General features: G+C 37.6%; 1 protein-coding gene across 1 annotated transcript; it reads left to right on the top strand.

Annotated features, from left to right (window-relative positions):
- Nucleotides 1–6,612: 6,612 nt before the first annotated feature.
- Nucleotides 6,613–14,531, top strand: LOC105387264. The gene is made up of 4 exons (XM_048622146.1): nt 6,613–6,851; nt 8,572–8,770; nt 9,036–9,163; nt 14,374–14,531. Exons 1-4 carry the CDS (start codon nt 6,642–6,644, stop codon nt 14,488–14,490), a joined length of 654 nt encoding a protein of 217 aa, XP_048478103.1. The 5' UTR covers nt 6,613–6,641; the 3' UTR covers nt 14,491–14,531.
- The last annotated feature ends 294 nt before the right edge of the window (nt 14,532–14,825 follow it).

Raw genomic sequence — 14,825 nt, 5'->3', positions numbered from 1 at the left:
ACCAACTTTAGTAGGCAACAATCCAAAAACCAAATTAAAATATTTCACAAAATAATGCCACAATCTAATCAGATCACGATTTAAATTTAAATTAGAGGGAAGATGTTCCCCAATTATCTCAGCGTCTCAATGACTGATGGTCGTCTTTTGTCAAGGGAATAAAGTCGTTTTCTATTGTGATAGATTTGTTGTTTAAATTGTTGGGTTCATCGTTTTATTTAAGTAATTTTCTCGCTGGTTTTGAGTATAATTGCAATGTACTATACATTGCAATTATACTTCAAAAAGATTTAGACCCACCCTCAGCGCAAAAAGACTGTTGGAAGGTGGATAAAACAATATTATTTTATAACAATAATACTTCGTCATAAAATAATTGTATGAATATTAACCACAATTTCAACTATTCTACGTTCTAAAGCTCGTATGATACAAACGAAACTAATATCACTTACAGAACAATAAATTGTCCGTTCTGATTATGATCAGTTAGGACTATAAGCCGCGCCCGCGCCGCGCCCAAATAGACCTGCTAGGACATTTATATTCTACTTTACATGTGACAGTTATGGGTGGCTTGCAAAAATACTAGGCACTAAAGTTAAACGTAATAGGATAGTCTAATAACATTTTATATTTTTATTGCGGATGTTAATTTTGTGCTTCATAAAGAATATTTAAGTAGGTACATCATTAGTTGGTAAAATAACACCTTTAGACACGCTTAATGGGTGTTTACCATACGACTTATAAACAAAATGTCATTGTGTTATGGAACCGAAGATGTCACGATGTGTAACTTTCTAAGCAGTGACGATTGTCTTAAATCCATCTCTCTTTCATCCAAAGCAGTAGTTTCTAGTAGAGATTGCTATAAACAATAAGGCCGTTTAAAACAGTAGGTACATATTATATTTTTTTGTTTTTTAAATAAAGTGTGTACTGTATTGTAGCTAAGAATATTTCACTTATACACTCACAGGCAATGAAAAAATTCCACTCACAAAATTCCAACTCCAAAAGACCGCAACTTTTTCAAACTTTTAATTTAAAATTTGAATAAAATATTACCGTTTTAATTTGTTAATATCCTGATGCTCTGTATAATGTACTTCAATGTTGTAGAAGGCGTCGTAAAGCTAGCCTTGGAGTAATTAGGCTTTTCTAAGTGGAACTATTTCATTGCCCGTTAGTGTATTTCAGATATTTCACATTAACACTTTATTTCCATACACCCAGCCCAACCTAAGCGCATGTAAACCCGACACATTTCAGCGCATTAGGCGCTGTCTTGGCTCGTCGTTCAGAGTGACGTGATGAATGCAAGCGCTGTGGACGGGCGCGGCTTTTAATATGCAACGGGGAGCAGCGCTAGATAGTAAGCGCTGTAAGAAACCAAACAGGGCAATTTAAAAAAAATCTACTTGGTACCTGTAGAAAATAAACGACAGTGTAGAGTGGTTAATCATCATCATCAGATTCAGATTCAGATACATTTATTTACTTATACAGCATCATCCTTACATCATCAGCCAATAATCATCCACTGCTGGACATAGTCCTCTCCCAAGGAGTTCCACAACATTCGGTCCTCGGCCTTCCTAATCCAACCACTACCGGCTACCCGCCTAAGGTCAGGTCGCCAGCGGGCAGGAGGGCGTCCCACGCCGTGCTTGGCCGTTGTTCGTGGTTTCTACTCGACAAATCCCAACCCCAACGTTTATCGGTTCTTCGGCAGATATGACCAGCCCACTGCCACTTCAGCTTGCGTAATTTGACAGCGATGTCGGTAACCTTAGTACTCTGTGACTGGTTAGTGAGTCCTTCCGCTCCGTTTCACGCTAACCCCGCCGCGCCCAGTGCAGGCATTTGCAAGCGACGGTTGATGGGTGTGCATTATAACGAAACGTCTTGTCTGCAGGTTAGACGCTTTCACTTAGTTAGATGCAATATTTCCTTTTAGTCTTGTTTGTGTTATGTTTAGTTGGATCTAGGTGTGTTATAATGCGACGGCCATTGCATGTTAGGAAACACCAAAAAAATAATGCATAACTTTTTTTTACGAATTCTCAAAGGTCTTAAAACAAAAATTGATCAGGATGGTTCCCTTTACTTTCGTCTGTAGTAGGTATAAAACCTTGTATACTAGCCAAAGAACCGAATCGGTTGCTGGTGTTATTTTGAGAAGTGAAGTTAGTATTCATACCAATCCGATGATTCCTTAGACACGTGCTATAAAATAGATTATTGAAATTATACCTCTATCATCAGATTTATCTCTAGACACTATAGAGGTATGAATCACTTGAGCAGAGTCCGCGCGCGAACTCGTAAAAAACTGCATTATTCAAAAGTGTATAACGCGCTTGTTTATTTTTAAAGTTTTACATTATTTACATAACAGTGGACATCGAGTTTACGACTTGCAGGTCCGGGCTCTGTTTTATACCGGCGGCGAGAGCTGAATTGTTAATTTAGGAAAACTCAACATTTTTGATTATTATGGCTTCGTGAGTTGAGGGGCTACAGCGAGCGAACGCAAATTGTGATGCTTTAAGGTACCTTTCGGCATCGTACGTAACGGACGCATCGAATTCTGCATTTTTTGCATAGAAACTCTACTCTAGTCACTATTATTTTATAGGTTGGATGTAATGCAATGGTGCCATCTCCTCACCTACCTACTTGTGTTGCGTCACATATATACATAATTATTTTACACTTAACTAAAATACACTGACGAGCGAAGAAACAGTTCCACTTATAAAATGCAGACACCAAAGAGCCCCAATTTTTTTAAACATCTTATATAAAATTCTGTCAATATATATTTTATAATGTGTTTAGTTGGTTATATTCTGATGCGTCGTTAAATTACGTAGTAAAATAGTGGAAAAGGCGTCTTTAAGTGTTTTTTTTTCCGATTCGTGGTAATTTGATGATTTTCTGAATGAATTTTTTTCATTGCCCGTGAGTGTAACTTGGTTTAAATCCATCGGTCTTTCACTTCCGTGCTGTGTGTCTCCAACACTCGCGCATTCCCAGCTTTGCTCACACAAACCGTAAACCAACAGTATCTACGCCGTATAAAATATTTTAATTATATTTTATCACCACTAAACCGTGTAAATGAAAAACTGGTTTCACTGCTTTATGAAGCCGTAAAAACTTGTCTCTTTCACAAAGAGGAAAGTTTGGGAACCATTGTTGGAATTTCATTAAGATGCATTTTATTACGCGTTTTTCTTTGAAGAATGGAAAAGCTTTTCTTTCCGTTATCAGATTAACTGTTAAGGATTTTATCGACGAAATTATGCAAAATATAACTGAAAAGTTAAATAACAAAGAAAGATATCAAATCTCTCTCAGTGATCGTAAAATATAAGAAAGAAAATCCCCAAAAATACGACAAAGAAACTGATTACATTTAGCATAGATTGCATCGGATCATAACATGTCAAAATAAATTTATGGGGTCCTATTACGGCACCCGCGAACGTTATCGGGCTGATACGCGTTCGATCAGTGGTCGATATTATCCTTGGGGAACTCAATAAGCAAATACAATAGTTGCATTTGACAAGATGACGGCGAGTTTACGATGCGACGTCTGAAGTTGCAATCAGACATTGAGTGCCGATACCGCTTATTGAAACCTGCTCTACCCTCGGTGGTGTAGAGTACTGACAGGTTTGAGAAAGTATAAAGTAAAGTGTAGGTAAATTTTATAAGGCGTTAGTTATAATTGGTAATTGTTTTTTAAACAATTCTTTTTCATTTAAGTAAAAAAAGAGGTGTTATTTTAAGACGTATAATTGTGTATTGGTCATACATAACTTGTGAGGGACAGTTAGTATAATCCTCTGCATAAGCAAAAACGCCGGCGCCCACTGTAGACTACCCTGTAGCGACTCCGATGATTGTCACCGATAGGTCGGAGGGCGCCAGTTCGTAAACTTTTACGACTCGCATCCGACACAATTACCGGGGGCAGTTACGTCACAATCTCGACGCCGGAATAACCCCCTTCTAGCTGACAATATTAGAACTTGAGTGGCGATGCTCCTCGATAGTTTATTAACGTGGTTAATGGAATGAATATGCTCCTTCTTTCGTTGGAATAAAATTTAGAGACGCATGGAGGAATATACACAGTTTGACATCAAGAATGGTCTGTATATAAAAGTCCGAAACTGTAAGTAAGGGCCTGTATCACAATGTTTGGATAATGGCTACCTGTGGGATAAACGACATATAATGCTGTCACTATCTTTAATTTATGTTTTTACAGTTTCAGCATGTCTTTTGTCCCACAGGTAGTCTTTATCCAGTCATTGTGAAATAAACCCCAAGTCTTCGATAAGAGATAAGACATTGCATTGTAGTTCTATAGTAACAGGGATAACATGTTGAAAGTTGATGATTTTTATTATTCTTTATCTTTCACTTCCGCTCTCTATATCTCCATAGAAATCTTGTAGACAACTTGAGTTTAAATAAAAACATACATTTTATTTATAAAATATACGGCCTTATCGAAAAACAAAGCGGAAATGACCCTTGACCCATCCTAATTATAATATTCTTTATGATTTTCCCCGGCTAATGAGGCCTGTAGTTTTAATCCTTTTTGCTTTTCACAAAGTTGACGGACCGAACTAACTACTCGTGAAAGGGTAAGATTAATTACGCACATTTTTGCTATTATATCTGGGTAGGGTTTAAAATTTTAGGGTTTGCTGATAGGGTGCCTAGATTGATGTGACCGATAGCAATTACAATTGATGGATTGCGGTGGAAAATTGCTGACAAGTTAAGTCACTTCAATAGCTTTATTTGTGTTGTGAAATGGATCTTTTCATTTTTGATTTGCGGGAAATCATAATCCTAATCCTAACTGATATTATAAATGCGAAAGTAACTGTGTCTGTCTGTTACTCTTTCACGCCAAAACTACTGAACGGATTTGAATGAAATTTGGTATACATAATATGGTCTAGACCCTGAGAAAGAACATAGGCTCCTTTTTTATGCCGGAATTCCCACGGGAAAACTTTTTAAGGCGAAGTGAAGGTCGCGAGAACAGCTATACTTAAATATAAGTTTTCTTACAACATTGGATTGTCACAAACATAATAGTTATTCAAAAATGCACGTGAAACATTACGTCCTAGAGGAAACTCTAGAAAACGAATAGATTTTCTCACTTTAATAAATTTTCTTTTAAACCAGCGCTAATAAAGATCCGATTGGAGATATATTAAAATTCAGTACGAGAACGAACCGAGATTTTCATAGGATACCTAGATACGTACCTACGTACGTCGAAATCTGTTTTAACCGATTCTACTTTTAGGTATGGTGTAAGCCATGAGAGGCCAGACTTCGTCGATTATAAGATAAGTATGATAAGTCAAGTCAAGTTATACACAATGCATTTTTAACCCCGACGAAAAAGAGGGGTGTTTTAAGTTTAAGGTGTAAGGGGTGTTTTAAGTTTAAGGGTGTTTTAAGTTTAAGGTTTATCTGTCTATGGTAGCGTAGCTCTCAAACGGTTAAACCGAATTTAGATTTTTTTTTAAAACGGGGCATAGGTTCTATAGTGTTCTTTTAAATTCATAATTATTTTATCAAAACCGGCTTAGCCGTTCTAAAGTCATGCAACTTTTATAGTGTGGTTTTTAACGTTAGATAGGTTAATTATTGTAATAAGTTCTCGACTTGGGCCGCGGCCTACGTCCATCGCTTCGGCAATAACAAGTCCATAAAGCGTTTTTACTGCCTTTGTTCAGGCAAAAGTATGTACGTTCTGACTTTTTAAACAATGACCGTATTTTTGAGCGGCCCTGGGGATAATTTCAAAGATATTTGTGAATGGACTTTAGCTCCCAATGCGCGCCGATGTATGGGGAATTAAATCGATTCGAGTGATGGACCGGCATAAAAATGAGCGAAGTTTTAAAAATAAAAGTCAGTAAGATATTTATTATTTTCAATACTTATACATATCTAGCTAAAAATGTTATAAAACCATTTAACAATGAAAATCAATAGCTCGTTAATATTCTTTTTAATACCTACCTCCTTATAACGCTACTGCTTTATACTGCCAGTTGCTAAAAGTTACTTTAGTCCCCATTAACTGATAATTTGGTCGGCCATTACACCTGGTTTAAAACAAATGGGTCAGAGCGGGTCATATCCTACTGGAAGTGTCGTCTGCCCACGTGAATTATGGTCACACTAGCTATAAATGAATAGAACTTACTAAATATTAATAATCTTTTCATAAAATATAAATAGCAAAACCAGTCATATTTGTACCTGCATAAGAGATAGTAGCGACCTAAATAATACTACTATACTGTAGGTATACTGTAATAAGATAATTAAATTATTTCAGATATTTTGGTATATCACATACACAATTGTTTTTATCGGATTCTTTCGAATTCAAATAGTATGATATGATAGTTGAATCGCATCCTATATGACGATATTACATACCTAAGTAATTAATTTTCCACATCTGTCTCTTCTACATTGTTCATAACTCTACAACGAACACATCTTGATACCTCTCACGGAATTTCCCACCGCAGTCCAACACAAGCCGTGAACACAGAACACAGAACACAATAATGTGGCAGCCCACAGCTTTAGTGCTAATCCTCCTAATTTCCCAAAGTCAAGGTCACTTGAAGGACGATGGAAAATGTAACGGTTTTCAGTCCAATTTCAGTTTTAAGAGTGTGATCGGGTCGTGGCATGTCGTGGCGATAGTCCCGGAGGCTTTACCGAAGAACCACTCGGTGTCCTGCTACCAAGTGGACTTTAGCGAGACTGACGTGGTATGTACTATGTATTTGTAGTTATGTGTTGCTAGTTGCTATTAAAGTGATGAGGAAATAATCTAAGTTCAAAACCCTCGATATTTAACACTAAAAGTTGTATAACTTTTGAACGGAAAGGCCAATTTTGATGAGATATGGCTAAGAACAATCAGGGTAACATTAAATATGACCAAAAACTACGTTACTACAGTCAGACACAGATACATACATCTTTGAAATCGTTGAGGTTCTTGTTATGTTTTCTGCATCTACAGAGCTTTTCCAAAATAGTTTACATTCTACTCCCATTAATTATGTTAAAATTGTCTCTTCCATCCAAAGGTTGTCTGGTATAGATTGCTTTAAGCAATAAGACCGCCATTTTTGGACTATTTTATATATATCTAAGTTATGATTTTGTAATGTTTTCTTTAATAGTGCAAAATGAAGAGTATTCTATTCTACATTCTTTGAAGGATATACGGTAATTGCTTTAAAAAAATCACGTCGAATAAGTATACTGTGAAAATGAAAATATCTTTATTGTTAGAAAGTATACACAGATTCTGTCCTGGCTCCCAAACTAGGATACCCTGTACTATGGGTAGCCAGGTTTTTTACTCGGAAAGTACTTACAAACATTTAGGTACTACTGACAATGTTACAATTTAAGGTTATGTACATATGATAGATAAGTAAGCGCAGACAATAGTTACAATACTGTAGGTATTCATTCTCACACATTCGGCACAAAAGGTAAACAATCTCTGTGCGTCTTCTTAATCAAAAAACTACAAATAAACTACAGCCAAAACAGATGGTTTAATTACGAAATCAATAAAAAATAAATCTTGCAAGTATTTCATTTCTCATTATGTTTTATTTTATACTTAACTTAGTTTTTAAATTAGTTCAAAGAAAAGAAACTAACATACTTAAAGTGTAACTAAATAAGTAACATAATAAAAGCGTACATATGGTATAACCATTTCGTACAAAATACTTAGGTACACATAAATTAGGTACAAATAAAAACCAAATTGAATTAGATTAAGAACATTGAAAATATTAATAGGGAGAAATTTAAGTTTAAGAAATTTTGTGTGTGCTGAGGGTAGGTATAGTGTTTCGACTTAATGTTGTAAATGTATATATGCGTTATCTATAAGTATTAGGGTCGATTATTGGATGATATCTACTTCACGAACTTGACTTACCACAATATTAGGTAAGCCAAGTTCGTGAAGTATATTTGTTAAACGGTCCGTGTGGTGATTGTCACTGTGTGCGTGATCCTCTTTGTTGAGTACGAATAAGATACAGTATATGTTGCAATAGAAGATAAAAAGTATTTAGTTTTTATTTTATTTATTATTTTTTTTTAATTTTTTTTATATTACTATATAGTTAAATGATTTTAATAACATTTTTAGGTAGATGTAAGTATTGAAAATAATAAATATCTTACGTGCAAATGCAAAGGTGGTCTCGTAAAAATGGAAATAAGGCCGTCTTTATGAACTATTTTATATATACCTAAGTTATGATTTTGTATTTTTTTCTTTAATGGTGCAAAATGAAGAGTATTCTATTCTACATTCTTTGAAGAATGTAGAATAATACGGTAATTGCTTTAAAAAAATCACGTCGAAAAAGTATACTTTCATTACAACACTTTACCTCCACATTTCATCTTCAGTACTTGCCTGTAGTAACTGTAGATATGCATTTATTCCAGGGAGGTCTCCGGTGGCTAGTAAACCAGACCATAGACACGAAAATAAAGCCTGAAATACTGAGCAAAGTCGGTGGACTAGTCATCCGACAGCGATACCACTCGCAACAACCTTTCGACGTGTGGTCGAAAGCTGTAGGAGGAGTAAACGGATGCTTCGAACAAGTCCTGTCTCTGAACCATACTGATAAGAAGGATATTAGTAAGTATCATTATTCATCATCATCAGCTCGTCATAGTCTCAAAATTGGACGGTAGAATGAAACCTATGGTGGATAGTGGCAAAAGGTCCCGGGATCGATCCCCGGCCGCCTATCTCGCCGTACCAAGAGTCCGCTAAATTCCCAACCGAAACAATAAAAGCTAATGCCAGAAAAATGATATATGTAATAGAGCATAGATGACTGTATTTAATCTAGATTTGCTTTGTTAAAAGATAATGTAAATAATTTCATATTTATTCACAGATAGAGCACTAACACAGAATGAAAGGATGCAGTTGCATTTGTTGACAACGAAGCACAGCAAGAACCCTCTGCTACTGCAAATGCTGTGGAGCAAAATGATCACAGCTGTGATTTACAGCAGAAACAAGGTATAAATCAACGATTAATTTGTTTTTTTTGGGAGGTAGCAGCAAAAAAAGTTACAAGTAAATTAATTAGATCTTTTAATTAATTATTGTTTAAATACAAATTTTTAGTCTCAATACAGTTTTTTGGTATAATTATATACATAAAGTTGACTAATAATTGTTGGCAACATCAGCTGACTGCTATTTATTTAAACTACAACTGTAGTACTATTACTGTATGCAGTAGCAACAAACTGCACTCACCTGCCAAACCTTACACAATAAAAACAAACACAGCAATCATGGCCACTGCACAAGACATCCTAAATAAACAGATTGGCATAGAGAAGGTGCTTGGGTCCTGGATGGAGGACTACGAGCGGAGGCTGAAGGCTTCTAGTGCCCCGGAGAAGACGAAGGATCTCGACAGCCTCACTAAGGACTTTGAGGCGTTCAAAAAGTCAGTGATGGACATCTTGCGCTTACTCCAAGACCAAGTTGTTGGCCTAATGCAGCAGGTGGACGAGCTAGACTCTCAGAGTCGACGCAAGGTCTTGCTCTTCTCTGGCATATCAGAAGACCCCAATGAGCACCTTCCTGGTGTAATCTCCAACATTGCTGTGGCTAAGCTGGGGATCGCTGACTTCCAAGAGTCTTCTATGCAGCAGTGCATAAGATTGGGTGCACCAAACTCCAAGCGACCGCGTCCCATTCTTGTCAGACTAGCCAGTATGTCCACAAAGGCAACCATTTGGTCCAAGAAGAAGTGCCTTAAGACTAGCTCAGTGGTGGTCTCGGAGTTCCTGACGAGGACAAGGCAGGAGCTGTACAGCCGCAGTCGCAAGCACTTCGGCATCCGGGCGTGCTGGACGGCCAATGGGGCCGTGTATGTAAAGCTCCCTGATGACAGCCGCGTCAAGATCGTGTCGGCGGCGCAGCTGGACGAGCTGTGCAGGAAGCATCCTGCAGCAGCTCCGACGAACACGGCGGCCGCGAAGGCACCCGGTGACAAGGCTTTGTCTAAGCCCAGCAAGCCGGCTCCCTCGGCCGCGGCACCCGTGACGCGAAGTAAGGCCACTGTGTCCAAGGACAAGCGCTAATGTGTGTTTTTCAGTGCCTAATTACCAAGTTTTTCAGTGTTCTTTTTTCGAACTTTAGATTGAAGGTAATTAATTATTCTTTAAAATTATTCCACCTTCAGTTTCGTATTTCTTAATTTTGTTTTGTGTTTGTTTTCAAGTGTCAATGTCAAATTGTCAATGTCATAAGCGTAGTTAATCTGTAATCTTATTCGGTAACGAACTATATCTAGTAACGAAAACGTGAAATATTTGTAACAAAATCTCAGAATAAGTATTTGACACTTATATTATGTTCTTTGTACAAAATATTATAGGGTTTTGGTTTTTGGCAATAATAGTGCAGGTAAAATATTTTAGTATAACAAATAGTTTTAGAGTAGTATATTTAGTTACATAGTAGTATATTGTATTGTATCTATTAAGTATATATTTTTAATATGAGTATTTATGATTCTGCCCATAGTGATGATGACGATGATTCTTTTCTCTCTTGTTCCTCTATTGCCACAGCCAGCAGTTGTGACTTGTCCTACGTTTCTCTCTTTTCGAATCTCAACAATGCGTTTTCGAACTGTCCGAAATCTCTGAATGTAGTTCACATAAATGCTCAGAGTATTCCGGCTCATTACTCCGATATGCTTACATCTTTTGATAATAATAATATTCATGCCATTCTTGTTTCTGAATCCTGGCTAAAACCTTCTCTTGACTCATCCGTTTACCCTCTTCCAGGTTTTCAGCTTATTCGGAACGACCGAACTAACAAAGGCGGAGGTGGAGTGGCTATCTATCTACGTAGTCATATTCCCTTTACCATCGTCAGCAAATCTCCGAGTGAGTATTCTGAGAAAGCCGAACACCTTCTGATAGAAGTGCGTCTAGGCTACACCAGGATTCTCCTCGGAGTTTGCTATAGTCCTTCAATGACTGTAAATTACTTTTCCTCCTTCGAGAAGCTTCTTGAAGATTTCTCCCCTTTATTCGACAATACCATCGTCATGGGTGACTTCAACACTTGCCTTCTCAAAAACAACTCTCGTTCTAATACCTTGCAGTCCATTGTCACTTCTAAAAACCTTCACATTTTACCTCTTCAGGCCACTCACCACCCGCCTAACTCAGAACCTACTCTCCTAGATTTGATAATTGTTTCTTCTCCAGATCTTGTTATGAAACACGGTCAGTTCACAGCTGATTGTTTTTCATACCACGATCTTCTTTATGTTTCCTACAAGGTCCGCACTCCCAAACCTAAAAAGCGTACTATTCTCCAACGTAATTTTAAAAAAGTGGACTTGCAGCGGCTTTTTGAGGATGCAAAAGCCATTGATTGGGCACAGCTGAACGACATAGACGATATTGACGAGAGGGTAACTATGTTTAACTCTCTTCTCACGAACCTGTTTAATAAACATGCACCCCTTCGTCCTGTCCGTGTCAAACAGCTCCCTGCCCCGTGGCTTACGGACAAGATCAAAGGCTTCATGACGAAACGAGATCACGCCAAGTACCGCTACAAGAAACAACCAACTGAAGAGAACCTGAAAGTGTACAAGGAGTTGAGGAATCGCTGCAATAGAGTGTGTAGGGACGCAAAACGCCGATACATCCATACATCCATAGAAAACTGTGATAATTCACAATTGTGGAATTTTTTGAAAACACTGGGCATAGGGAAGTCTAAGGCAAATTCTAACTTCGACATTGACCTCTCTGCTCTAAACAAGCATTTCTCTACACCTCCATTAGTTCTAAATGATCAAATTAGAACAGAAGCTCTTAATCATCTTTCTTCCTTGCCTATCCCTGACTGCCCCTCTTTCAATTTCAAACTTGTTACTGGCCGTGACGTTAAGAGATGCATCTCTGATATTACTAGCAAAGCTGTAGGTATTGATGATATCGGTGCCCGCATGATAGTTTCTATTCTGGACGTAATTTTACCGCACATCACGAATTTAATGAACTATTCTCTACTTTGCAGTTCTTTTCCCAGCCTTTGGAAAAAGGCCTTCATTCTTCCATTACCAAAAGTCCCTAATCCCACGTCCTTGTCCCAGTTCCGACCCATTTCTATCCTACCCTTTCTATCCAAAGTTCTCGAGCGCCTAGTCTTCGAACAGTTGTCCTCCTACCTCTCCAACAACCAACTCCTGAACCCATTTCAATCCGGCTTTCGTCCAGGCCATAGTACAGTTACAGCTTTAATAAAAGTCACCGATGACATCAGGCACAACATCGACGATCAGAAACTTACAGTCCTTGCGTTGCTGGACTTCAGCAATGCATTCAACTCGGTTGACTTCGAGTTACTCCTTGGTGTTATTCAATCTCTTAACGTATCTTCGGCAGTTACAAGGTGGTTCGAGTCTTATCTCAAAGGGCGTCAGCAGTGTGTACGTACTGATGCTGAGAGTTCTTCTTGGTGTCAAGTTCTTGCTGGCGTTCCTCAAGGCGGCGTCCTTTCTCCTTTACTGTTCTCCCTGTTTATCAACATCCTGGCAAACAAACTTACTTCTAACTACCACCTATATGCAGACGATCTTCAGCTCTATGCCGGTGCACCACCTGAGAGCTTGAGCACGGCCGTGAGTTGTATTAATGAAAACTTGGAAATTATTTCTAAGTGGGTCAAGTCTTTCGGTCTACTGCTCAATCCCTCGAAATCACAAGCAATTATCCTCGGAAGCTCACGAATGCTTCGTAAAATTGACGTGTCAGCTGTCATGAGAGTCACATACGATCAGACTGTCATACCATACGTAGCTTCGGTAAAAAATCTTGGCGTGATCATGGATTGCACACTTTCTTGGATTCCCCAAGTAGATGCTGTCAGCAAGAAGATGTTCGCGTCCTTCCATTCTCTTAAGCGCTTGCAGTACTTTCTACCACTGAACACTAAAGTTACGTTGGCACAGTCCTTACTGCTCCCTATTCTTGATTACGCCGATGTAAGCTATCTTGACCTCACTGAAGAGCTACTCAACAAACTCGAACGTCTCCAGAACTTGTGCATCCGATTCATTTTCGGATTGCGCAAATATGATCACATTTCTGAGTATCGAGCTCAATTACAGTGGCTTCCAATTCGCCTTCGCCGGAATACTCACATTCTCAACATATTGTACAGTGTTTTAAATAACCCCTCATCTCCCCAATACCTGAAGTGCAAGTTTTCGTTTTTGTGTTCTCATTCTCAGGGCAGAGCGTTGAGGTCAGTAGAGAACAAATTGTTGAGCATTCCTGATCATAATGCCGCCTCTTATAGCGATTCATTCGCAATGAAGGCAGCTTGTTTGTGGAACTCCTTGCCAGAGGGAGTGCGACAGTCACCATCAATGGCAACTTTTAAAAAAAATGTCAGGCATCACTATTTTGAATCATTAGGTTGGCAGGTAAAATAGGTATATATATATATATATATATATGTATTTATATTTATGTAGTATTATTTATATATAAGTATGATGTTATTTTTATAAGTATATTTTATGTTGTAAGTAGTTGTAATCTATACAATGATAATTTAAGGTTAGGTTTAAATCATAGGCTAAGTTCAGTTTGATAATTGTACCTACTCAAATTAGTTAAGGGATCTAATGGCATTTTTCTTTCACCCAGTCGAAGGTTGGCTGGAAGAAATTGCTTTTTGGCAATAAGCCCGCCTTTGTATACGTTTGTGTTTTTTGATTTGTAACTGTTCTCTTTTATGTTTTTATTTGTATGTGTACAATAAAGTGTATAAATAAATTAATTATTCATAATTATTTACTTCTTTAGTCGTTGTTGTAAAAATATGGCAAATAGGGTCAGTCTAAAACTTAGATTAACAATATAGGAACAAGATAGTGTGTCACATACAAAATAAAGGAAAAAAACAGTCCGCATTTTGTTTACTGTCAAACCGGACTTGGAGCGCTCCCAAAGCAGGCCACTGGATGCGATCTTTAGCTTTCCGCATCCAATCGTTACCGTTTCGTAAGTTGTCACCCTATCTAGCCGGAGGGCGTCCTACACTACGTTTGCCTAGTCATGGTCTCCACTCCAGAACATCAGTCATCGGGTCTTCGACAGATTTACGCTTACTGATAATATGTCGGTGAGTTTAGTTCACTTTACAGAAGTATAAACTTATTATATTTTTTACAGGATGTGAACATGAACCAGCTATTGGAAACCATCGAGTTTTTGAAGAAACTACGCGGAGCAGAGTCCATGATGGAACCGACCGTGTGCGATGAATTATTATCCGACAAATTAGCATAAATGTTATATACCTAGGTACATTAAATAGAGTAAAGAACGAATATAGTTTACTTACAAACAATAAATGGTTCATTAACCCTTAATTCACTTCGTGAAATTTACTAACGTAATTCTCAGACTCATATATTTTGTAAGCGTGGGTTACTCAAACAAAAAATATTTTTTTCAAAAAAATATGTAATAATGTTATTCAGTACTTATTAATGCACTAGAAAAAAGCAACGAAACTGGACAGACTTCTGAGATCCTCTCCAAAATTAAAGAAACTAATTTTATGAGCCTAAAAAAACAGAGGTATTTTAAAACCTCTACAAAAATATCAAATATTCGTAACA

Source organism: Plutella xylostella, chromosome 7 (genome assembly GCF_932276165.1).
Source record: "Plutella xylostella chromosome 7, ilPluXylo3.1, whole genome shotgun sequence".
NCBI lineage: Eukaryota > Metazoa > Arthropoda > Insecta > Lepidoptera > Plutellidae > Plutella > Plutella xylostella.
Note: the sequence above shows the minus strand (reverse complement) of the source record. Positions and strands in the feature narration are given on the sequence as shown.